Source organism: Anomaloglossus baeobatrachus, chromosome 10 (assembly GCF_048569485.1).
Source record: "Anomaloglossus baeobatrachus isolate aAnoBae1 chromosome 10, aAnoBae1.hap1, whole genome shotgun sequence".
In the NCBI taxonomy this organism is placed as follows: domain Eukaryota; kingdom Metazoa; phylum Chordata; class Amphibia; order Anura; family Aromobatidae; genus Anomaloglossus; species Anomaloglossus baeobatrachus.
In genome coordinates, this window is record NC_134362.1 from 186775363 (window position 1) to 186800204 (window position 24842).

A 24842-nucleotide genomic window follows, 5' to 3' on the forward strand; every position below is an offset into this window, starting at 1 on the left:
TCCATTTGCTTTCTTGGGGCGCGTGTGAGCCCGCCACGAATCTGAGTTTCTTTGCGTCCTCTGAGTCCCTTTGGACGAGGTAAATGGTGTCTTGCCCGAACCTCGAAAGGACTGAAACCTCTGCTGCCACTTTTTCTGCTGAGGTTTGGTTGTTCTGGGTTGTGGTAAAGAGGAGTCTTTACCCTTAGACTGCTTAATGATATCAGCCAATGGCTCGCCAAACAGTCTATCTCTAGATAAAGGCAAACTGGTTAAACATTTTTTGGAACCAGCATCTGCTTTCCAGTCCTTTAACCACAAGGCTCTGCGCAAAACTACCGAATTGGCGGACGCCATTGAGGTGCGACTGGTAGATTCTAGGACCGCATTGATAGCGTAAGACGCAAACGCCGACATCTGCGTGGTAAGGTGCGCCACTTGCGGCACTGCTGGATGTATGATAGCATCCACTTTTGCTAAGCCAGCTGAAATAGCCTGGAGTGCCCATACGGCTGCGAATGCCGGAGCAAACGACGCGCCGATAGCTTCATAGACAGATTTTAACCAAAGGTCCATCTGTCTGTCATTGGCATCTTTAAGTGAAGCGCCATCCTCCACTGCAACTATGGACCTAGCTGCGAGTTTGGAAATCGGGGGGTCTACCTTTGGACACTGTGTCCAGCGCTTGACCACCTCAGGGGGGAAAGGGAAACGCGTATCTTTAGATCGTTTAGAGAAACGCCTTTCTGGGTGAGCGTCGTGCTTCTGGATTGATTCTCTGAAGTCAGCGTGATCCAACAAAGCACTCAATTTACGCTTGGGATAAAGGAAACGAAACTTCTCCTGCTCCGCAGCCGCCTCTTCTGCTGAAGGGGCTGGGGGAGAAATATCCAACAGCCTATTGATGGCTGAGATAAGGTCGTTTACCATGGCATCCCCATCAGGGGTATCCAGGTTGAGAGGGGTTCCAGGAATGGATTCCTGATCACTCTCATCAGACACATCACAGGGAGACTGATTGCGCTGAGACCCTGAGCAGTGTGATGACGTCGAGGGTCTTTCCCAGCGAGCTCGCTTAGGGTGGCTGGGGCTATCATCTGAGTCATAATCCTCGGCCTGTGAAGCCGGGGACCCCCCTGTGGGCTGGATTAATTCCAAGTGAGGGGGACCTGAGGACAGAGGCCTCGCCGTGCCCAAAGACTGAGCCCCATGCATAGATTGCAAGGTTTCAAGGATTTTTGCCATAGAGACAGACATATTATCAGCAAAAACTGCAAAGTCTGTCCCTGTCACCGGGGCAGGACTTACAGGCGTCTCAGCCTGGGTCACTCTCCCTCCTGACTCCGGCTGGCGAAGCAGCACCGGATCTGAGCATTGCACACAATGGGGGTCATCGGAGCCTGCTGGTAGATTAGCCCCACATGCAGCACCCGCAGTATACACAGCCCTAGCCTTGGCAGCCTTGCGTTTTGAGGATGGCATGTTGTTGCTTCCACAGAGTGATCTGGGAGATGCAGCCAGAAGCGACCTCACAGTGCAAGAAATACAATATCTCTATATCCTACACAGTACACCGATACACCGTGAGGCACTAGAGGGACCAGCACAGAAAAATCGCTTACCGCCCGCTTAAAAAGCGGGTGTGTGGTCGCCAGATAGCCCCTAGTCCAGGTCTCCCAGAGCCTTGCGTCCTTCCTCCAGCCAGACTGCATGTAATGGCTGCCGGCGTCCTGAGAGAGAAGGGGGGCGGGCCCTGGGCGTTCCTGGCTAAGAGCGGGAAGCCTGCTTCCCTCTGTGCCTAGTGTGAGGGCTGGAGCATGTAAATCAGGCTCCAGCCCTCGTCGCTGCTAGCGAACAGCGTCTCTCCCCTACCCTGAATGACAGGGTGGGGGCGGGAACGAATCGGAGCTGCCGGCGTCCTAGGCCCAAAAAGCCGGGGACTCAATTTATAACCGCCGCCGCCGTAAAAGCGCGGACGGCGGATCCCCGGCGCACCACAAGTCACAGCAGCGCCGCCCGGTCCAGAGGGGGTCGGCGCTGCGTTCCCATACACAAACAATCCCCCAGTAATCTGTAGGGACACTAACTCCAACGTTGCGGTCCCCGGCGCACTATAACACCCAGCCAGCCCGGAGTGTGTCTGTGCCTGCCGGGGACACAGAGTACCTGTATGATGCAGGGCCTGTCCCTGATCGTACTCCTGCTCCGTCTCCATCAGGTTCTAATGGGTCTGTGGATGGAGCCCGGCGTCAGAGCTGAGAGGCCGGCAGGATCCCACTTCCACAGAGCCCTACCAGGGGATGTGGAAGGAAAACAGCATGTCAGGCTCCAGCCCTGTACCAGCAATAGGTACCTCAACCTTACAACACCATCCAGGGGTGAGAAGGGAGCATGCTGGGGACACTATATGTGTCCTCTTTTCTTCCATCCGAAATAGTCAGCAGCTACTGCTGACTAAAATCTGTGGAGCTATGCATGGATGTCTGACCTCCTTCGCACACAAAGCTAAAACTGGAGAACCCGTGATACCACGGGGGGGGGGGTATAGCCAGAGGGGGAGGGGCCTTGCACTTTTAGTGTAGTGCTTTGTGTGGCCTGCAGAGGGCAGTAGCTATACCCCAATCGTCTGGGTCTCCCAATAGAGCGCTGAAGAAATGTGCATAACATCTCTGCAGTGAATCACCAGCAAAACCTATGGGCAAAAAAAATCCTGTGCGCACTAGGCGGAATTTGACAGCTGCATGTTTTGCTGTGAGATTCCCGCAGCAAAAACAATTACATGTCAATTCTTTTCCGCACGTTGCTGCGGGATTTCACTCCATTGACTCCAATGTTAATCGTGAAATCCCGCAGGGAATAACGCAGGCAGCAAATTCTGTGCGATTCACTGCGTTTTCCTGCGTTATTCCCTGCGGTATTTCGCGGTTTACCTCCGATAATGTGCATCGCTTGTCTGCGGTTTTGCAGGGAAGTGATGTCATTACAGGAAGAGGAAGCCGAGCAGAGAGTAAACACACACACAGATCACAGACACAGATAGACATCACAGACACACACAGACATCACAGACAATGACATAGAACATAGACACACAGACACATAGCACACACATAGAAAGAAAACGGAAATATAGAAAACAAAGCACGTGGGCTCCGCTGCATATTTACCGTCCAGCCGAGGTAAGCACACAGCGGCGGCCCGGTATTCTCAGGCTGGGGAGGGCGAGGGGCAGGGTTAATGTCCCCCGCCTCACTCCCACCTCCCGCAGCCGAGAATATCAGCCGCAGCTGCCCCGGGACTGTCGCATGCATTATGCGGCAGTACCGGCGTGTCCCCGGCTCTTCCTGCCGCCGTGTAGCAGTGGCAGTCAGGGTAATACAAGGAGTTAATGGTGGCAGATCACCGCCATTAACTCCAGGCTTGATCATGGCAGCGTCTATGAGACAGCAGACATGATCAACCCGTAAGTAAAGTGAATAAAACACAGACACCGAAAAATCCTTTATTTTAAATAAAACAAACAAGCCTCGTTCACCCTTTTATTAACCCCTCCCGAAACAAAGCTCCGGCGTAATCCACAGCTCCAGCATAATCCACAGCTCCTGCGCTGCTTACATCCAGCCGCGACTGACACGCAGCGCTGAATTACCTCTGCTCTCTCGCAGCGAGACAGCAGAGGTAATTACCGGTCATTTCCGACGGCCGGTAATGTGAACTCACTGCCGACCGTGGGAAATGCAGCGATCTGTCCTCTATCTATCTGTCTATCTCTCTATCTATTCTTCTGTCTCTTTATCTATCTACTATCTCAGAATGAAATGACTTTTTTTTTTTTTTTCAATGTGCTTTATTGCATTGAATGCAATAAAGCACATCCCAACCCGCACGCGGAAAAACCGCGGCAATACCGCGAACAATACCGCGGTAAAACCGCAGCAAACCGTGGCCGCGGTTTTTTACCGCGGGTGCGGTAATCTTTGAATACCTGCGGAATTTTCTTGAGAAAATTCCATTTTCCAGTGCGCACATAGCCTTATATTCCCGGACAACCTCTTCATCCTGCAAACTCTGCCGACTTCCAGGATGACCAAGGATCATTGATTTTTCCTGTTTTACAAATTAGTCATTGATTGCTCTGCAAAAATCCACAGAGACTTTACAGTGCGTGTAAGAGGTAGAAATAGAGCAATAACATGGGAAGATGCATGGACTGTGACTGCTGTACAGGGCTGCCACTTAGTGGACAAAAGCGTCAGTGCACGTTAACAGAAATTGAGATTTTACAATACATAGAAGAGTGATCTCAAACTTAAATTTATCCCAGGAACCCATTACTCACCGACGTGTGGACATCCAAATTCTGAACCTGCTGCTCGAATTTATCCATAACAGCCGACACCTTCTGGAGGTCCATGGAGCCCAGGGCCTTGTCCAGAGCCTTTGTCACCTGAGCCATGTTCTTAGTCACCTATGTGCAAAAAAATAAATATAAATTATTAATTATAAAATTATATATATATATATATATATATATATATATATATACTAGAAGGTGGCCCGATTCTACGCATCGGGTATTCTAGAATTTACGTATTGTGTAGTTCATGTATGATTTTTGTTATATATATATATATATATATATATATATATATATATATATATATATATATATATATATATATAGATGTTGTTGTCTGTAGTTACCAAGTGTTTGTGTAGGGGCTGTACATGTTCTGGGTGTTGTCTGGGTGTGACGGGGGGTGAGAGCGGTGTTGTATGTGTGTTGCGTGTGTTGCGTTGTTTGTGGAGCGCTGTGTGTCTGTAGCGTTGTGTGTGTGTGTTGCGCGGTTTGTGTGTGTGTGGTGTGTTTTGGGGGGAGGTATGTTTTGTGCAATGTGTGTGTTGTGCGGTATGTGCGTATATGTGTGTGTGCCGCGGTGTTTGGGTGTTGTGTGTGTCCAGCGTTGTCTGTGTGTGTGGGTGTCTGTGTAGGGCAGTTGTTTGTGGTTCCCAGTGTGTGTGTGTGTGTGTGTGTGTGGTGTGTTGTGCAGTGCGCGCGTGTGTGTGTGTGTGTGTGTGTGTGTGTGTGTGTGTGTGTGTGTGTGTGTGTGCGTGCATCAGCCTCTCTTCTCTCAGCCTACGTCTCCCAGCCTCCCTCCTCCCAGCCTCCCTCAGCATCAGCCTCCCTCTCCCAGCCTCCCCAAGCATCAGCCTCCACCAGCATCAGCCTCTCTCCTTCCAGCCTCCCCCAGCATCAGCCTCCGCCAGCATCAGCCTCTCTCCTTCCAGCCTCCTCCAGCATCAGCCTCCCTCTCCCAGCCTTCCCCAGCCTCTCTCCTCCCAGCCTCCGTCCTCCCAGCCTTCCCCAGCATCAGCTTTCCCCTCCCAGCCTCCCTCAGCATCAGCCTTCCCCAGCATCAGCCTCTCTCCTCCCAGCCTCAGCCTCTCTCCTTCCAGCCTCCCCCAGCATCAGCCTCTCTCCTTCCAGCCTCCCTCAGCATCAGCCTCCCTTTCTCAGCCTTCCCCAGGATCAGCCTCTCTCCTCCCAGCCTCCTTCCTCCCAGCCTCCCCCTCCCAGCCTCCCTCAGCATCAGCCTTCCGCTCCCAGTCTCCCCCAGCATCAGCCTCCCCAAGCATCAGCCTCCCCAAGCATCAGCCTCCCCAAGCATCAGCCTCCACCAGCATCAGCCTCTCTCCTTCCAGCCTCCCCCAGCATCAGCCTCTCTCCTTCCAGCCTCCCTCAGCAGCCTCCCGTTCCCAGCCTTCCCCAGATCAGCCTCTCTCCTCCCAGCCTCCTTCCTCCCAGCCTCCCTCAGCTTCAGCCTTCCCCTCCCAGTCTCCCCCAGCATCAGCCTCCCCAAGCATCAGCCTCCACCAGCATTAGCCTCTCTCCTTCCAGCCTCCCCCAGCATCAGCCTCCCCAAGCATCAGCCTCCACCAGCATCAGCCTCCCTCGTCCCAGCCTCCCCCAGCATCAGCCTTCCCCATGATCAGCCTCTCTCCTCCCAGCCTTCCCCATGATCAGCCTCTCTGCTCCCAGCCTCCTCCAGCACGCCGTGCTCCTCTGCCGACACTCACACACCCGATCGCATCCACTCACACACACCCGATCGCATCCACTCACACACACCCGATCGCATCCACTCACACACACCCGATCGCATCCACTCACACACACCCGATCGCATCCACTCACACACACCCGATCGCATCCACTCACACACACAGACACTGACGATATCGCACATACGCGCTGATACTCACAACATCCGGAGATATCACATGCCTCTGGCCATGTGATCCTCCGTCAGGTCCTGGAAGATCACAACAGCACAGTATCGAGGCCGAGAAGCAAGCGATATCGGCGGATGCTGTGAGTGTGTGGATGCGATGTGAGGTGTGTGTGAGGTGTGTGTGAGGTGTGTGTGTGTGAGAGTGAGTGTGATCTGATGTGTGTGTATGTTTGTGTGTGTGCTGTTATGTGTGTGCGCGTGGATCTTCCGCCGCAGCAGGACGTTGATACGCTTGTAACCATGCGAGCATGGTTACCAACGTATCCACACCACTCCCGTGCGAGCGGGGGCCGGGGGGGAGGTGGGGGTGGGGGTGGGGTGGGGCGGGGGGGGAGTACAGTACTCACCTCCGTGACAGCCGTGTCAGTTCGGGGAATGCGCGGGGGGTTTGTGAGTACAGTACTCACCTCCGTGACAGCCGTGTCACTTCGGGGAATGCGCGGGGTGAGGGAGGGGGCGGGGCCAGAGCTAGCGTGCATTGCGTGAGGGGGGCGGGGCGTGGCGTGGCCGAATTGCCAATGCCTGCAGGGTGCCGGGGCGAGAGGCCAATCTGTGGGGGGGGCGGAGCCTGGGCGAGCGGCTGGCCAATCCGTGTGGGGGCGCAGCCTGGGCGAGCGGCCAATCGGTGTGGGGGGCGGGGCCATGGCGAGCCCAGCGGCCAATCAGCTTTGTGTCACCGTAAGAACACAATTTTGGAGCATGACAGACAGACAGACAGACAGACAGACAGACAGACAGACAGACAGACAGAATAAGGCAATTATATATATAGATATTATACACACACACATATACTCACACACACACACACACACATGCATACATCAAGGACATATTAAATGTACAATGCATGGGATATATTTTATTCCTAAAAATAAAAAACTAAAGGGCTCATTCAGATGTCCATTTTTCACACACACATTCTATTTGTGTTTTTCATAGATAATATTAATCTTTATTTATATATAGCGCTAACATATTCCGCAGCGCTTTACATATATCATCAACACTGTCCCCATTGGGGCTCACAATCTAAATTCTAAATCTGTATGTCTTTGGAGTGTGGGAGGAAACCGGAGACCCTGGAGGAAACCCACGCAAACACAGGGAGAACATACAAACTCCTTGCAGATGGTGTCCTTGGTGGGATTTGAGCCCAGGACCCCAGTGCTGCAAGACAGCAGTGCTAACCACTGAGCCACCATATAGTGCTAACCACTCAGCCACCGTGCCGCCCAAGAGATAGCCCTGTAGACTATACAAGATAGATGTCTGAGTGGTCCTAGCAACATAGCAGAGACAGGTCTGATATTGGTCGGAGTCTCGGATCAAAATCGGTAATACAAGTCTATGGATCAGTGTCAAGATGTACAAAAGGTGGGAGAGGTGATTTAATGGGGGTGATAACTTATTGATCAGTGGGACCTGCACTGATCAGCAAAACAGGGCATTTGTATATTTATTTCCATTATAAAGCAGGTCAGAGGCCTTTAAGCAACACTCTAGTGGTTTTATTTTATTTCACCACTGGACGGGTGCTTTAAATCTACGTCCCCTACGTCCTGTCTTAGGCCGGAGGCACACTTGCGAGTGACTCGCATCGTATCATCCGTCACGGCCACACACTATGACAGGAGCAGGTTAGCTGCATGTATTTCTATGCAGCGGAGATGCTCCTGTCTGGAGAGTGTGCGGCCGTGACAGATGATATGATGCGAGTCACTCAAATTGTGACTCTGGCCTTATACTCACCCTCAGCCGTCTTTACCTTCTATCGCCGCCGATCCAGTCGGTCTCCTGTGATTTGTGACCTGCCAGCAGCTATAGTGTTTCATGGAGCCAGATGTCACAACTCAATACAAGTCTATGAGAGCCTTGTTCTGGCCTCCTTCTGGCTCTCATAGACTTGCATTTATACCGTAAAATGTAAACTTCTGACTTCTGGCCAGGCAGAAGTTACCGGCACAAGATGGCATGGCGGAACCGGAGAGGCACCGAAAAAGGCTGAAGACACCGGAGGGCGAGTATATGACAGGGGATGTACATTTAAAGCACTTAAAAAAACAAACAAAAAACGAAAGGCCGAAGTGGTGCTTTAATACCTTTCCACTGATTCTTTATGGGGCTTCTGCAAAAAGACACAAGTGCAGTGCTCAGCAGCCCTATAGGGAATGAATGGAGCGGAGGTCAGTGCAGCATGAGCATTTCTGGTGCAGTCAATATCAGGGATAAGAGTTCCCCAGTCTGAAGATCAGTATTGATTCCACCAGTCAGACCCCACTGATTAATAATATCCTGTAGATAGGTGATAAGTTGTTTTCTCCAGACAACCCCTTTAAGTTAGTACATCCCCACACAATGTGACCCATTAGGCTCGGGTTCAGAGTACTCAGAGTGGCTTTGAAGGAGCAGCTTCCTAAAAGTCGCAGTATCTTTCCGCTGACGCATAAATAAACTGTTAATGGCTGCGCGATTTTTGCAAAAGTGTCCATCCATTAACAATAGGCAAACTCTTTGCTATTCTTTTGTCATGGTGCAATGGAACCGTAAGGAAGCGGCTCCGTAGCAGCCCAAGCATGAGAACATTATGAAAGGGGGTGTGCAGCTGCAAAGGGCAACTCTCATCTTGGAAGCTTTGTCACCCCCATATAGTATATTGTCATCAAATTACTTCAATAAGCAATAAGCGGCTATATATTATTGAAATATGGATGTGGCAGCAGCTAGCGGTGGGAGTGGTGTTTGACTATATGACCCCCTTAATTATAGAAGCAAAGTGTTAGTACAATTGTAATGCTGACCTCTGTATTGAGTTGGGTTCTCTCTTCTCACCCCTGGTGGGATATAGCTATGGCCGCTAGACCAGGGCAGCGTTCACACTTCTGTCCTGGCAATCCTCTTTCCAGCCTCCTGGGCACCGCTGCTGCTTACTAGGCCTGAAGCAAAGTCTAGACCGTACATGGACCTAGTAAGCCTCAGATGATTGCCGGTGCAGAAGTGAACACTGCCCAGGCCCAGATGCTCTGGAAGACCAAACTGAACACCAATCTTGTTAGCCTCATCTTATTCATCTCTAATGATAAGGGCGGCACGGTGGCTCAGTGGTTAGCACTGTATGGTGGCTCAGTGGTTAGCACTGCAGTCTTGCAGCGCTGGGGTCCTGGGTTTGAATCCCACCAAGGAGGTTGTATGTTCTCCCCGTGGTTGCGTGGGTTTCCTCCAGGGTCTCCGGTTTCCTCCCACACTCCAAAGACATACTGATAGGGAATTTAGAATGTGAGCCCCAATGGGGACAGTGTTCCTGATGTATGTGAAGCGCTGTGGAATATGTTAGCGCTATATAAAAATAAAGATTTTATTTATTATTAGGGATAAACCACGGTGTATTCATTAGTGTAGGGGTGCAGTCACACAGGCATACAAATATGTGCTAAGCTCAGTACTGGCAGCGTCAGGACACATACCCCCTTCATGGTGACTGCCGTTTGTACTTTAGAGGCGACAGCGTCTACCCGGGAAGCCATCCGCAGCCAGTTCAGCCCCTCATTCTTCTTCCTGATTGCATTCTCGGCATACACACGAGCAACCTCCACATTCTTCTGCTGCAGAGCCTGCGCGAGGAAAGAAGACAATACTCAGAACTCCCAAATACACTGAATAATACTCACCGATACACGAGCTGCTGAAAGATAAGACAGAATTCAGGTCACATAGAATACTTTTTAATACAAGACCGCAGGGGTCACTCTGCACCCAGAATGGGAGCAAATAGAGACGAGCAACGACATCAGTGAAGGTAGAAAATACCAGGGTGGATTGATTTAAATCACGCCGATTTAAATCATGATTTAAATCACGATTTAAATCAAAAGATTTTTTTCTATTTAAATCGGATCGATTTAAATCATGATTTTAATCATGATTTAAATCACTGATTTAAATCAAAAGGTTTTTTTTTAATATAAATCACGATTAAAATGAGAAGTGAGAGCAGTGTGCATGTGCGCCCATAGTTACACGGACGAAACTAGGGGCAACGATCTAACGCCAGGGTGAGGGGGGGACCCCAAAGTAAGTAAAAATCTTTTTTGTTTTACTATATGGCAATAGGTAGGTGTTTAAAAGCAGCATGTCTTAATTGTATAAACTATTAATAGCCTCCACATTTTGTTCATACTGCCCCTTTAATTCCACACTTCTAGCTTGGTTTCAGTTTTGGTTTAGTTTCTTTTTCCCTGCATTCAGTTGACATGCCCAAACTTGTTGGATAGTCAGCAGTACTTGGCTCAGGCTGTAGTAACATCAGCAGTGCTTGGCTCAGGCTGTAGTAACAATCAAACTTCATAAGTGATCTGTGTGAGCCATGGCAACAGGTCGTAAGAGAGACCCTATTTGGGTTCATTTTGTTGAGATGCCAGCAGCATATCTTGGAAAGAAAGCTGCAAGAGCAAAGTGCAAATACTGTCAAAAGGATATCCAAGGACTTGTTTGCCGTTTGAAATCACATTATGAAAACTGCAACCAGAAGGGAAATGAAGATGTTGATAGTGATACAACTAATGTCAATGAACCCCCACAGCTTGTTATGCACCAGGAGCCTAGTACTAGTGGTAAGTCTGGCAATTAATTTACAACCTATTTTTTTAACAGACATTTTACTGGGATGGTTAAAGTCTATGAAAAGAAAAATTTCTAGCACTGGTAGTTCTGGAGTATAGAATTTAAATTTATGTTAAGGCAATATTTCACAGAAAATTAACGCTAAAGGACATGTGCACCTTTATTTTTTTAAGGTGCACATGTCCCCCCCCGCAGCGCTCTTACCTCCGATCCCCGCAGCGCTGAGATCCGTGGCTTCATTTTGACCGTCCGCCTCCCGTCCTCCGGTTGCGGCCTACTCGCAGTGATCCAGCGGCGTGACGTCAGCGGGCCGCACGCTCCATTGAAATGAATGGAGGCGCGCTCGCAGACGGACAGAACGAAGCCACGGATCCCCGCAGCGCTGACATCGGAGGTAAGAGAGCTGCGGGGGGAGGACATGTGCACACTGTGACTGGCTGCACCTTAAAAAATAAAGGTGCACATGTCCTTTAAGTAAAAATAAAGTGTGTATACGCTTATTTTTTTTTTATTGTAGGCTGCAATTCACTTTTGAAGTCTGCCAAATTGACCATTTTAAAAAAAAAACATTTTTAAAACTTTTGTGACATAATTTTTTTCAGTTGCTGAGGCTCTGATATTAGTTACCAGTATTACAGCAACCTCACCGGAAAACTTGAGTAGCATAACTTTTGAGACAGCCCTTATAGGACGAGGACCATTACATTGTTCAAAAAGTTTGTTTCAATATTTTCGTTATATTTCTTCAAATACGCAGTCGATTTATATTTTTAATTTCTGTGCTTTCAGGGTCAAATATGGCTTGTGCTGCACGTGACAATCAATATCTGGGTACAACTTCAACAAAGCAGCCCAAAAAAAAACTTTGCGTGCAACAAAGTGTAGAAAAATTCATCTTAAAGACTACGACGAGCCAGAAAGAACATTTTGATGAATTAATTGCTAAATTCATATTTGCAACCAATTCTTCTTTCCGACTAGTTGAGCACCCATTGTTTGTACAAATGATCGAAGGAATTAGACCAGGCTACAAACCACCAAGTAGATTTGATATCTCAGGAAAACATCTTCAGGCTGTATACGACATAGAGAGAGCGGCTTGTACAAAATATTTGAAAGACAAGGTTGTTAACATGAGCTTGGATGGTTGGAGCAACATCCACAACGACCCCATAATTTGCACTTGTGTCACAACAGAAGATGGTGAAACTTACCTTACAGACACAATCGACACATCTGGAAATTCACATACTGCTGAATATTTACTTGAAATTGCTAAGAACTCAATTCACCAATGCCAAGAACAGTTTGGATGTAAAGTAAGGAGCTTAGTTACTGATAACGCAAGCAATGTGGCAAAAATGCGAGCGGAACTGGCACAGGATGACACAAATGTCATTACATACGGTTGTTCTGCCCATTTGTTGCATCTTTTGGCAAAAGACCTGCATATTTTGGGTGTCAAGGAACATGTTGTAGAAATTGTTAAATATTTGCGCAATAATCATTTTGCACATGCAACCTACAAGAAAATGGGAGGACTGAAGTTGGTTCTACCACAAGATGTTAGATGGAATACCTTGGCTGACTGCCTGGAACTGTTTATTAACAACTGGTCAAAATTACTGTCCATTTGCGAAACACATCGGGATAAAATTGATGCTAATATACGAAGCAAAGTATTAAATCTTGGTGTGAAGAGAAATGCCGAGGACCTTTTGGAAAGGTTAAAGCCAATATCGATTGCGTTGGATAAAATGCAGAAAGATACTGCAACCATAGCTGATGCCACAGAAGTTTGGAAAGATTTAGAAGGTTCTCTAGATCTCTTGAACCTCTCAAACAATGTAAAGGTTGCAATACAGCACCGCAAGGACCAAGCATTAAAAGAAGAACACTATTTAGCCAATATCTTGCATCCCATCTACAGAGGGAAAAAATTATCTGAGGCGGAAATCAACTCTGCAATGGAGTGGCTCGCCAATACTAACCATGACATTGTGGCAACTGTGCTGAAACTGAAGTGTGAATCTGCACCATTTCAAAAATACATGTTTGCAGATAACGTCGTTAATGAACTAAAACCACTGGACTGGTGGAAGTCGCAATCACTTGTTCTTCCAGCAAAGATAATAAATCTAGCTACTCAGCTACTGACTGCATCGGCTTCATCCGCAGGAGTAGAGAGATTGTTTTCTTCATTTGGTTTTGTGCACACAACAGTCCGAAACCGCTTAGGAACTGCTAAAGCAGGACAACTGGTTTTCCTATTAAAAGTCCTAAATAAACAGTAGGCTTAAAGGACTGATGTATTCACTGAAGATGTTTGCTTACTTCAAACGTTAGAGATAGGCTATTGTTAAAAAGTACTTACTCTCTGTAGTTCAATTCTGAGTGTTTAATAGTGCAAATAAAAATTATTAGGTTTCATAATCAACTGTTTTAATATTTTTATTTGTGTAAAACAATTAGATTTGCAAAAAGACAAAGTTTTGCTTGTGTACAACTTGATTAAAAAATCTGATTTAAATCAAATGATTTAAATCAAAAAAATCTGATTTAAATCAAAAAAATCTGATTTTTTTTGATTTTTTTAAAAAAAATCAAGATTTTTATCCACCCTGGAAAATACTAACTATGGCTGTATGCGCACTGTGCATTTTTTTCGGGTGCATCTTTGAGCAGCAAACTGCATGACTTTGCTTCCCCAGCAAAGCCTATGACTTTTCATTTTTGCTGTCTGCACAAGTTTTTTAACTGCGTTTGAGCTTAAAAATAAAAAAAAAAAAATAAAAAAAAAAAAAAAAAAAAAATGGACATGTCATTTCTTTCCAGCGTTTTTTCACCCATGCAATGCATTGAAAAAAATGCAGCAAAATGCAGTGATCAAAACACAGCCAGAAATGCATCGAAACGCGGTAAAAACGCATGCGTTTTTTACCGGTGCGTTTTTGCTGTGGGTGCGTTTTTTGTGGCCAAAAACGCACAAAAATGCAGCGTCAAAAAAAAAAAAAAAAAAAAAAAAAACCCACCGTGTGCGCACATAGCCTTAACCCCTTCACGACCTTGGACAGATCTATCCGTCCAGGATCGTGTCCCGTTAAGCCCCGCCCCCTGCCGCGGGCAGGCGGCGTGGATCGGCACACATAGCTGTTTTCAACAGCTGACATGTGTGCCTGCTAGCCGCAGGTGGAATCGCTTCCACCCGCGGCCATTAACCCCTTAAATCTTGCTGCCAAAGTCTGGCAGCAAGATCTAAATGCGCGCGGCCATGTTTTTTACTTACCGCCGCCCCCACTGGAAGTCACGTGTGTTATCACGTGACTATCGGTGGTTGCCATCGCAGCACAGGGTCATGTGATGACGCCTGCAGCTACGAAGTTTCACTTTCGTTTTCCCTCGGCTGAGAGCAGAGGGAAAAACAAAGTGACTGAATCTGCTGTTTACAGCTGTATAGCTGTGATCAGCAGATAGAGAATAGCGATCGGATTGCTGATCGCTATAGCCCCCTAGGGGGACTAGTAAAATAAAAATAAAAAGTAAAAAAAAAAAAGTTAAAAATAAAAAAACACAAAAAAACCCCTAAAAGCTCAAATCACCCCCCTTTTCCCCCCATTGAAAATTAAAGGGTTAAAAAATAAATAAATATACACATATTTGGTATCGCCGCGTTCCGAAATGCCCGATCTATCAAAATATAAAATCAATTAACCTGATTGGTAAACGGCGTAGTGGCAAAAAAAATTCCAAACGCCAAAGAAGGGAATTTTGTTTACTTACCGTAAATTCCTTTTCTTCTAGCTCCAATTGGGAGACCCAGACAATTGGGTGTATAGCTACTGCCTCCGGAGGCCACACAAAGTATTACACTTAAAAGTGTAAAGCCCCTCCCCTTCTGCCTATACACCCCCCGTGCATCACGGGTTCCTCAGTTTTAGTGCAAAAGCAAGAAGGAGGAAAAGTTATAAATTGGTTTAAAGTAACTTCAATCCGAAGAAATTTCGGAGAACTGAAACCATTCAACATGAACAAGATGTGTACACGAAAAAACAACAGCCCGAAGGGAACAGGGGCGGGTGCTGGGTCTCCCAATTGGAGCTAGAAGAAAAGGAATTTACGGTAAGTAAACAAAATTCCCTTCTTCTTTGTCGCTCCATTGGGAGACCCAGACAATTGGGACGTCCAAAAGCAGTCCCTGGGTGGGTAAAATAATACCTCGTAATAGAGCCGTAAAACGGCCCCTTCCTACAGGTGGGCAACCGCCGCCTGAAGGACTCGCCTACCTAGGCTGGCATCCGCCGAAGCATAGGTATGCACCTGATAGTGTTTGGTGAAAGTGTGCAGGCTCGACCAGGTAGCCGCCTGGCACACCTGCTGAGCCGTAGCCTGGTGCCGCAAAGCCCAGGACGCACCCACGGCTCTGGTAGAATGGGCCTTTAGCCTTGAGGGAACCGGAAGTCCAGAAGAACGGTAGGCTTCGAGAATTGGTTCCTTGATCCACCGAGCCAGGGTGGATTTGGAAGCCTGTGACCCCTTACGCTGACCAGCGACAAGGACAAAGAGTGCCTCCGAGCGGCGCAGGGGCGCCGTACGAGAAATGTAGAGTCTGAGTGCTCTCACCAGATCTAACAAATGCAAGTCCCTTTCACATTGATGAACTGGATGAGGTCAAAAAGAAGGTAAGGAGATATCCTGATTGAGATGAAAGGTGGATACCACCTTAGGAAGAAATTCCGGAACCGGGCGCAGCACCACCTTGTCCTGGTGAAACACCAGGAAAGGAGCCTTGCATGACAACGCTGCTAGATCAGACACTCTCCGAAGTGATGTGACTGCTACTAGGAAGACCACCTTCTGCGAAAGGCGAGAAAGAGAAATATCCTTCAAAGGCTCGAAAGGTGGCTTCTGAAGGGCCATCAGAACCCTGTTCAGATCCCAGGGTTCTAACGGCCGCTTGTAAGGAGGGACAATGTGACAAACCCCCTGCAGGAACGTGCGTACCTGAGAAAGCCTGGCAAGACGCTTCTGAAAGAACACAGAGAGCGCTGAGACTTGTCCCTTAAGGGAGCCGAGCGACAAACCTTTTTCCAATCCTGATTGAAGAAAGGAAAGAAAAGTGGGCAAGGCAAAAGGCCAGGGAGAAAACCCCTGAGCAGAGCACCAAGATAAGAATATCTTCCACGTCCTGTGGTAGATCTTGGCAGACGTTGGTTTCCTAGCCTGTCTCATAGTGGCAATGACCTCTTGAGATAACCCTGAAGACGCTAGGATCCAGGACTCAATGGCCACACAGTCAGGTTGAGGGCCGCAGAATTCAGATGGAAAAACGGCCCTTGAGACAGCAAGTCTGGTCGGTCTGGTAGTGCCCACGGTTGGCCCACCGTGAGATGCCACAGATCCGGGTACCACGACCTCCTCGGCCAGTCTGGAGCGACGAGAATGGCGCGGCGGCAGTCTGACCTGATCTTGCGTAACACTCTGGGCAACAGTGCCAGAGGAGGAAACACATAAGGGAGCTGAAACTGCGACCAATCCTGAACTAAGGCATCTGCCGCCAGAGCTCTGTGATCGTGAGATCGTGCCATGAATGCCGTGACCTTGTTGTTGTGCCGGGACGCCATTAGGTCGACGTCCGGCATCCCCCAGCGGCAACAGATCTCCTGAAACACGTCCGGGTGAAGGGACCATTCCCCTGCGTCCATGCCCTGGCGACTGAGATAATCTGCTTCCCAGTTTTCTACGCCCGGGATGTGAACTGCGGATATGGTGGAGGCCGTGGCTTCCACCCGCATCAAACTCCGCCTTGGTGGTTGATGTAAGCCACCGCTGTGGAGTTGTCCGACTGAATTCGGATCTGCTTGCCTTCCAGCCACTGCTGGAACGCTTTTAGGGCAAGATACACTGCCCTGATCTCCAGAACATTGATCTGAAGGGAGGACTCTTGCTGAGTCCACGTACCCTGAGCCCTGTGGTGGAGAAAGACTGCTCCCCACCCTGACAGATTCGCGTCCGTCGTGACCACCGCCCAGGATGGGGGTAGGAAGGATTTCCCCTTCGACAATGAAGTGGGAAGAAGCCACCACCGAAGGGAAGCTTTGGCTGCCTGAGAGAGGGAGACGTTCCTGTCGAGGGACGTCGACTTCCTGTCCCATTTGCGTAGGATGTCCCATTGAAGAGGACGCAGGTGAAACTGCGCGAAAGGGACTGCCTCCATTGCAGCCACCATCTTCCCTAGGAAGTGCATGAGGCGCCTCAAGGGGTGTGACTGACCTTGAAGGAGAGATTGCAACCCTGTCTGCAGTGACCGCTGTTTGTTCAGCGGAAGCATCACCATCGCTGAGAGGGTATGAAACTCCATGCCAAGATATGTCAGCGATTGGGCCGGTGTCAGATTTGACTTTGGAAAATTGATGATCCACCCGAAACTCTGAAGAGTCTCCAGAGTAGCGTTGAGACTGTGTTGGCATGCCTCTTGAGAGGGTGCCTTGACCAGCAGATCGTTTAAGTAAGGGATCACCGAGTGACCCTGAGAGTGGAGGACCGCTACTACTGTAGCCATGACCTTGGTGAAAACCCGTGGGGCTGTCGCCAGGCCGAACGGCAGTGCCACGAACTGAAGGTGTTCGTCTCCTATGGCGAAGCGCAGGAAGCGCTGATGCTCTGGAGCAATCGGTACGTGGAGATCAGCATCTTTGATATCGATCGATGCAAGGAAATCTCCTTGGGACATTGAGGCGATGACAGAGCGGAGGGATTCCATCCGGAACCGCCTGGTCTTTACGTGTTTGTTGAGCAGTTTTAGGTCCAGGACAGGACGGAAAGACCAGTCCTTCTTTGGAACCACAAACAGGTTGGAGTAAAAACCGTGACCCTGTTGCTGAAGAGGAACCGGGACCACCACTCCTTCTGCCTTCAGAGTGCCCACCGCCTGCAGAAGAGCATCGGCTCGCTCGGGAGGCGGAGATGTTCTGAAAAATCGAGTCGGAGGACGAGAGCTGAACTCTATCTTGTAACCGTGAGACAGAATGTCTCTCACCCAACGGTCTTTTACCTGTGGCAGCCAGGTGTCGCAAAAGCGGGAGCGCCTGCCACCGACCGAGGATGCGGTGTGAGGAGGCCGAAAGTCATGAGGAAGCCGCCTTGGTAGCGGCACCTCCGGCGGTCTTTTTAGGACGTTACTTAGACCGCCATGAATCGGAGTTCCTCTGATCCTTCTGAGGCCTTTTGGACGAGGAGAATTGGGACCTGCCCGCGCCCCGAAAGGACCGAAACCTCGACTGTCCCCTCCTCTGTTGGGGTATGTTTGGTTTGGCCTGGGGTAAGGATGTATCCTTTCCCTTGGATTGTTTGATGATTTCATCCAATCGCTCACCAAACAAGCGGTCGCCAGAAAATGGCAAACTGGTTAAGCACTTTTTGGAAGCAGAATCTGCCTGCCATTCCCGTAGCCACAAGGCCCTGCGTATTGCCACCCAATTGGCGGATGCAACCGCCGTACGGCTCGCAGAGTCCAGGACAGCATTAATAGCGTAGGACGCAAATGCCGACGTCTGAGAGGTTATGGACGCCACTTGCGGCGCAGACGTACATGTGACTGCGTCAATTTGCGCTTGACCCGCTGAGATAGCTTGGAGTGCCCATACGGCTGCGAATGCTGGAGCAAAAGACGCGCCGATAGCTTCATAGATGGATTTCAACCAGAGCTCCATCTGTCTGTCAGTGGCATCTTTGAGTGAAGCCCCATCTTCCACTGCAACTATGGATCTAGCCGCCAGTCTGGAGATTGGAGGATCCACCTTGGGACACTGAGCCCAGCCCTTGACCACGTCAGGGGGGAAGGGATAACGTGTATCCTTAAGGCGCTTGGAAAAACGCTTATCTGGACAAGCTCGGTGTTTCTGGACTGCCTCTCTGAAGTCAGAGTGGTCCAGAAACATACTCGTTGTACGCTTGGGAAACCTGAAACGGAATTTCTCCTGCTGAGAAGCTGACTCCTCCACTGGAGGAGCTGAGGGAGAAATATCCAACATTTGATTGATGGACGCGATAAGATCATTCACTATGGCGTCCCCATCAGGAGTATCAAGGTTGAGAGCGGCCTCAGGATCAGAATCCTGATCAGCTACCTCCGCTTCATCATACAGAGAGTCCTCCCGCTGAGACCCTGAATAATGTGATGATGTCGAGGGAATTTCCCAGCGAGCTCGCTTAGGCGGTCTGGGGCTGCGGTCCGTGTCAGAGACCTCACCCTGGGATCTATGAGACACCCGGGAGCACATTGTTGTTCCAACTGAGGGGGACCAGGGTGCAATGATTCAACAGTGCCCATGGTCTGAGATACCGGTCTGGACTGCAAGGCTTCTAGTATCTTAGCCATAGTCTCAGAAAGTCTATCAGTAAAAACTGCAAACTCCGTCCCCGTCACCTGGACAGTGTTAGCAGGTGGTTCTCCCTGGGCCACCCTTAGCAGAGGCTCCGGCTGAGAAAGTGCCACAGGGGCCGAGCATTGCACACAATGAGGGTCGGTGGAACCTGCCGGTAGTATAGCCGTACATGCGGCGCAGGCAGCATAGTAAGCCTGTGCTTTGGCACCCTTGCTTTTTGCGGACGACATGCTGTTGTCTCCTCTGAGCAATCCAGGAGGGTATATAGCCAAAAATCAACCGTGCACCATACAGTGTAAAGTATAGCCTATAAGCATATAAATCTATATGTACACTTCGGCACTAGTGGGGCCAGCACCTCAGGTGCTGCTTACCGCCCGCTCAAAGCGGTTTGTGTGATCACCAGAATCCCTGCCTGGGTCTCCCAGAGCTTGTCTCCCCTCTCCAGCGTCAGAAGAGCTGACAGGAATGGCTGCCGGCGTCCTGAGGAGAGGAGGGGGCCGTGGGCGTGCCCTAGAAAGTGCGGGAATCTGGTGCCCCACTGTGCATAGTGAGGGGGGTGGAGTATGCAAAGCATGTTCCAGCCCTCAGCGCTGACGTCCTGTGCAGCGTCCCGCCCTTCCCTGACTGGCAGGCCTGGGGGCGGGAAAAAAGTGAGTTCTAGGCCGCAAAAGCCGGGGACTAAAGTTATAAGCGCGGCCGGCGTATAAGCGCGGTCGGCGCGGTAGTCCCCGGCGTACTAACACTCCCAGCCGCGCTGCAGTGTGAAATGGCAGCGCGCGGTCAGCGCGGTAGTCCCCAGTAAACTAACACACCCAGCCACGCTGCAGTGTGTGATGGCACAAGCGCGGTCAGCGCTGCGGTCCCCGGCGCACTAACACACCCAGCAATGCTGCAGTGTTGCTGTGCGCGGTCCCCACGGGGACACAGAGTACCTCAAAGTAGCAGGGCCTTGTCCCTGACGATACTCGGCTCCTTGTCCAGCAGAGTCCCCAGGGGCTGTGGATGGAGCACGGTCCCAGTGCCTGGAGACCGATTAGGATCCCACTTCACCCAGAGCCCATCAAGGGATGGGAAGGAAAACAGCATGTGGGCTCCAGCCTCCGTACCCGCAATGGATACCTCAACCTTAACAACACCGCCGACAAGAGTGGGGTGAGAAGGGAGCATGCTGGGGCCCTGTTATGGGCCCTCTTTTCTTCCATCCGACCTAGTCAGCAGCTGCTGCTGACTAAGATGTGGAGCTATGCGTGGATGTCTGCCTCCTTCGCACAAAGCATGAAAACTGAGGAACCCGTGATGCACGGGGGGTGTATAGGCAGAAGGGGAGGGGCTTTACACTTAAGTGTAATACTTTGTGTGGCCTCCGGAGGCAGAAGCTATACACCCAATTGTCTGGGTCTCCCAATGGAGCGACAAAGAAATTACGTTTTTTGGTCGCCCGCAAGTTTTACGCAAAATGCAATAACAGGCGATCAAAACGTAGCATCTGCGCAAAAATGGTACCATTAGAAACGGCAGCTCGAGACGCAAAAAATAATCCATCACTGAGCCATAGATCCCAAAAAATAAGAACGCTACGTGTTTTGGAAAATGGCGCAAAATGTGCGCCACTTTATTGGACAAATTTGTGAATTTTTTATAACCCCTTAGATACATGTAAACCTATACATGTTTGGTGTCTACAAACTCGCACCGACCTGAGGCATCACATAGATACCTCAGTTTTATCATATAGTGAACACCGTGAATAAAACATCCCAAAAACTATTGTGCGATCACACTTTTTTTGCAGTTTTTCCACACTTGGATTTTTTTTGCTGTTTTCCAGTACAATATATGGTAAAACCTATGGTTTCATTTAAAAGTACAACTCGTCCCTCAAAAAACAAGCCCTCATATGGCAAGATTGACGGAATAATAAAAACGTTACGGCTCTCGGAAGAAAAGGAGCAAAAAACAAAACGGAAAGTGCCCGGGGGCTGAAGGGGTTAAAGGGAACAAAACATCCGCATTTTCCTATATAAGGTGCAGCCAGTGCAGTACTGGCACCATCAGGCACATTGTGTACATACCATTAGTGGGCAGCTCGGATGTGTAGGCTGTAAAATCCAAGTTTATAAAGTTTGAAAATTCATGCACTTTTTGATTGACGTGTGCACCTCTGCTGCTAATCTCCGGGCGGGTTATGCACGTGGATTCCTGCCGCCTGTTCCTCCCTCCCTCTGGCTGTATGTAAATTTCTAATCTTCAGTAACACGGCATCGGAGTTAGCGCCTGCGCATAGCGCTCATCTCCGGCGCCATGTTTCTGAAGCCCACGGTATTATTGTGCATGAAAGGGCGGCGCATGCGCCCTCGCTTATTCAGCTCTGTTGTGACTGCGGGAGCGCACGCAGTCACAACAGGACTGGAGAACAGCTGATCTTACCCCGATTAGCTGCAGCAGACGTCTGCTACAATATCGTCTGCTGCAGCTAATCGGTAAGTTCAGCTGTTCTCCAGTCCTGTTGTGACCGCGCGCGCTCCCGCGGTCACAACAGATCTGAAGAAGCGAGGGCGCATGCGCCGCCCTCTGATAAACAATAATACTGTGGGCTTCAGAAACACGGCGCCGGAGATGAGCGCTATGCGCAGGCGCTAACTCCGACGCCGTGTAACTGAAAATTAGAAATTTACATACGGCCAGTGAGAGGGAGGAACAGGCGGCTGTGGGGGGGGCAGGAATCCACGTGCATAACCCGCCCGGAGATTAGCAGCAGAGGTGCACACGTCAATCAAAAAGTGCATGAATTTTCAAACTTTATAAACTTGGATTTTACAGCCTACACATCCGAGCTGCCCACTAATGGTATGTACACAATGTGCCTGATGGTGCCAGTACTGCACTGGCTGCACCTTATATAGGAAAATGCTGATATTTGGTTCCCTTTAATGTTACAAAATTATTTAAAGGGATGGTTCACTAATCTGCAATAGTGAACACATCGCTGTAAAACTGATAGGGAAAGCTTTTTCTAAATACCTTGATGAGCCAATTCTGCTTCTGAGCGGCGCTATCACGGTCCGATTTTGTGAGGTCACGTCAACTTCCAGTTGACCTGACACCACCGAGGCTGCCCCAGTCTTCCTGAGTGAGTGGGCGACGTTTCACTGTTAATCACAGCCCAGCATCTTGCGCGCTTTCTCCTTCACTGCACAGCGCCGCAAGCAGGAGCGATGCTGGGCTGTGACGATCGGTGAAACGCCGCTCACAGCTCAGTCACTGAGGAAGACTGGGGCCCACCTCGGTGGTGTCAGGTCAATTGGAAGTTGACGTGACATCACCGGTTCCCATAGATCAGGGAGCCCAGGGGGTCACTTCATGGGGATGATCGGACCCCAATAACGCCGCTCAGAGGCAGAATTGGTTGAACAAGGTATTCAGTTTTACAGAGATGTGGCCACTATTGCAAAGTAGTGAACCACCTCTTAACAGCAATAATCTGCCCAGTAGAGGGCGCTGCCGCTGTACCTTTTTCACTTTGGCGTTTTCAGTGTTGGAGTCCTTCTCGGCCTTCTTTGCCAGCTTCTCAGCTGCTTGGCCGTGAACTGAAAGTGAGCAGAAAACAAGCGATGAGTCCACAGAATGAAGAGATGAGCCCCCCCAAGAGTCAGGAAAGTAGAGGGCCGAGTGCACAAGGCCCAGTATACGCACCTTCAACTGGAACAACGTGTCTGCAAAAAGAAACAGAAACCGGCAGGTTAGTGCTCACGACAGAAGTACAAAACTAGTAAAGAGGTGTAAGGCAGATAGAAAATTCAGGCCAGAAAATGTGATGTGGATAACTTTGGGGCAGAGGATGATGAAATGCCGGGCCGCTGACCCCTAATAATGCCTCGATCGATTATCAAGGCAACCAATCAAATCACGGCTTTCATATACTAAAGGGCCTTTGGGGAAAAAGCACACCATGGGTGACTGCGCCACTTTTCCTTTGGCACTTTAACTCCTTACAATGTTCAGATACCTGCTTGCAGTCAGTGAATAGAAACATTCTTGCTTCCATCCTGCAGCTCATATTCCTCCCACAAACCTTAGGACCTGCTCACATGATGGATTTTAAAAGACCAGCTAAGTGAATGAGATTTCTGAAATCTCCTGCAGACACTGTTTATTTCTACACATCCTTCTGAGCTGAACACAACTGCGGCCCTATTCTCTCCTTATTCAGGTGCTGCGGTCTTATTTAATTTAAAGGGGTTGTCAGGCTTGAGTTCCAAGTCTGCAGTCACTTTATGGCCTTGTGCGCACTAGGCGTTTTTGCCGCGTTTTTAGCGGCGTTTTTTACCGCGTTTTTTGTGCTGAAAACGCAAGTGACATTGCTTCCCCAGCAATGTCTATGGGTTTTCAGAAGTGCTGTCCGCACACAGCGTTTTTTTGTAGCTGCGTTTTTGTGGTGACCACAAAAATGCAGCATGTCAATTATTTCTGCGTTTTTCACTGCGTTTTTCACCCATTGAGTTCAATGAGATGTTCAACAACGCAATGAAAAACGCATATAGCCGCGTTTCTATAACTAAAAACGCAGCTATAAACGCAAGGGGTGGGTACTACAGTGACGTGTACAGGAAGAGGATTCCTTCTGTTGGTAAACACAGAAGCATGAAAACTCCCGGTACCGTCACCGCTGCCTCCACCTCCCGTCCTGTGCATGTCAGCTCCGTGCGGCGCCATGTCTGGGCGGGAGGTGGAGGCAGCGGCGAAAACCAAAGTGAACAGTAGAAAAAAAAAATGTCATATATACTCACCTGTCTGCAGGGTCCCGGTGCCATGCCCGCTCCCAGCCCCTGTCTCGGTACCGCCGCTCTGGCTGTGTGCAGTCTCCCCGGGGCAGGACCTTGCTTGCAGGACCTGGCGGTGGATCACCTGATGCAGTCACCTGACGCATCAGCTGATCGTAGTCTCGCCGGCTTATTCGCGCCCGGCCGGCCGTCAGGGACTTCATCAGCTGATTACCGGCAGCTCCTGCAGCGATCGGACAGGATCAGACTCTCATCCGATCGCTGCAGGAGCTGCCGGTAATCAGCACAGCACATAAGTGAGTATTTTTTTTTTTCTACTGATGCATCAGCTGATTGTATAATCGGCTTTTATACAATCAGCTGATGTGTGATGTGATTCACGTAGTTTAACCTGACATCATCTGATCGCTTTGCCTTCCAGCAAACCGGTCAGATGATATTGGATCCGGATTGGACGGCGCGGGACCCTTGACCCAGGATTACTGCGGAGGGGGGGTTCTTTATTTCAATAAAGATGGAGTCACTAATTGTGTTGTGTTTTATTTCTAATAAAAATATTTTTCTGTGTGTTGTGTTTTTTTTTTTTTTATCATTACTAGAAATTCATGGTGGCCATGTCTAATATTGGCGTGACACCATGAATTTCAGGCTTAGGGCTAGCTGATAATATACAGCTAGCTCTAACCCCATTATTACCCAGCTAGCCACCCGGCATCAGGGCAGCTCGAAGAGTTGGATACAGTGCCAGAAGATGGCGCTTCTATGAAAGCGCCATTTTCTGG

General features: G+C 49.4%; 1 protein-coding gene across 1 annotated transcript in view; it reads right to left on the bottom strand.

The window, feature by feature from the left end:
* CHMP1A (charged multivesicular body protein 1A) overlaps positions 1-24842 on the bottom strand; it is a 38161-nt gene that overhangs the window by 7848 nt on the left and 5471 nt on the right. The window contains 5 exon segments of the mRNA XM_075325965.1: positions 4319-4447; positions 9737-9883; positions 22790-22851; positions 22854-22866; positions 22973-22992. Of these exon segments, the coding sequence (XP_075182080.1) occupies positions 4319-4447; positions 9737-9883; positions 22790-22851; positions 22854-22866; positions 22973-22992 (371 nt within the window).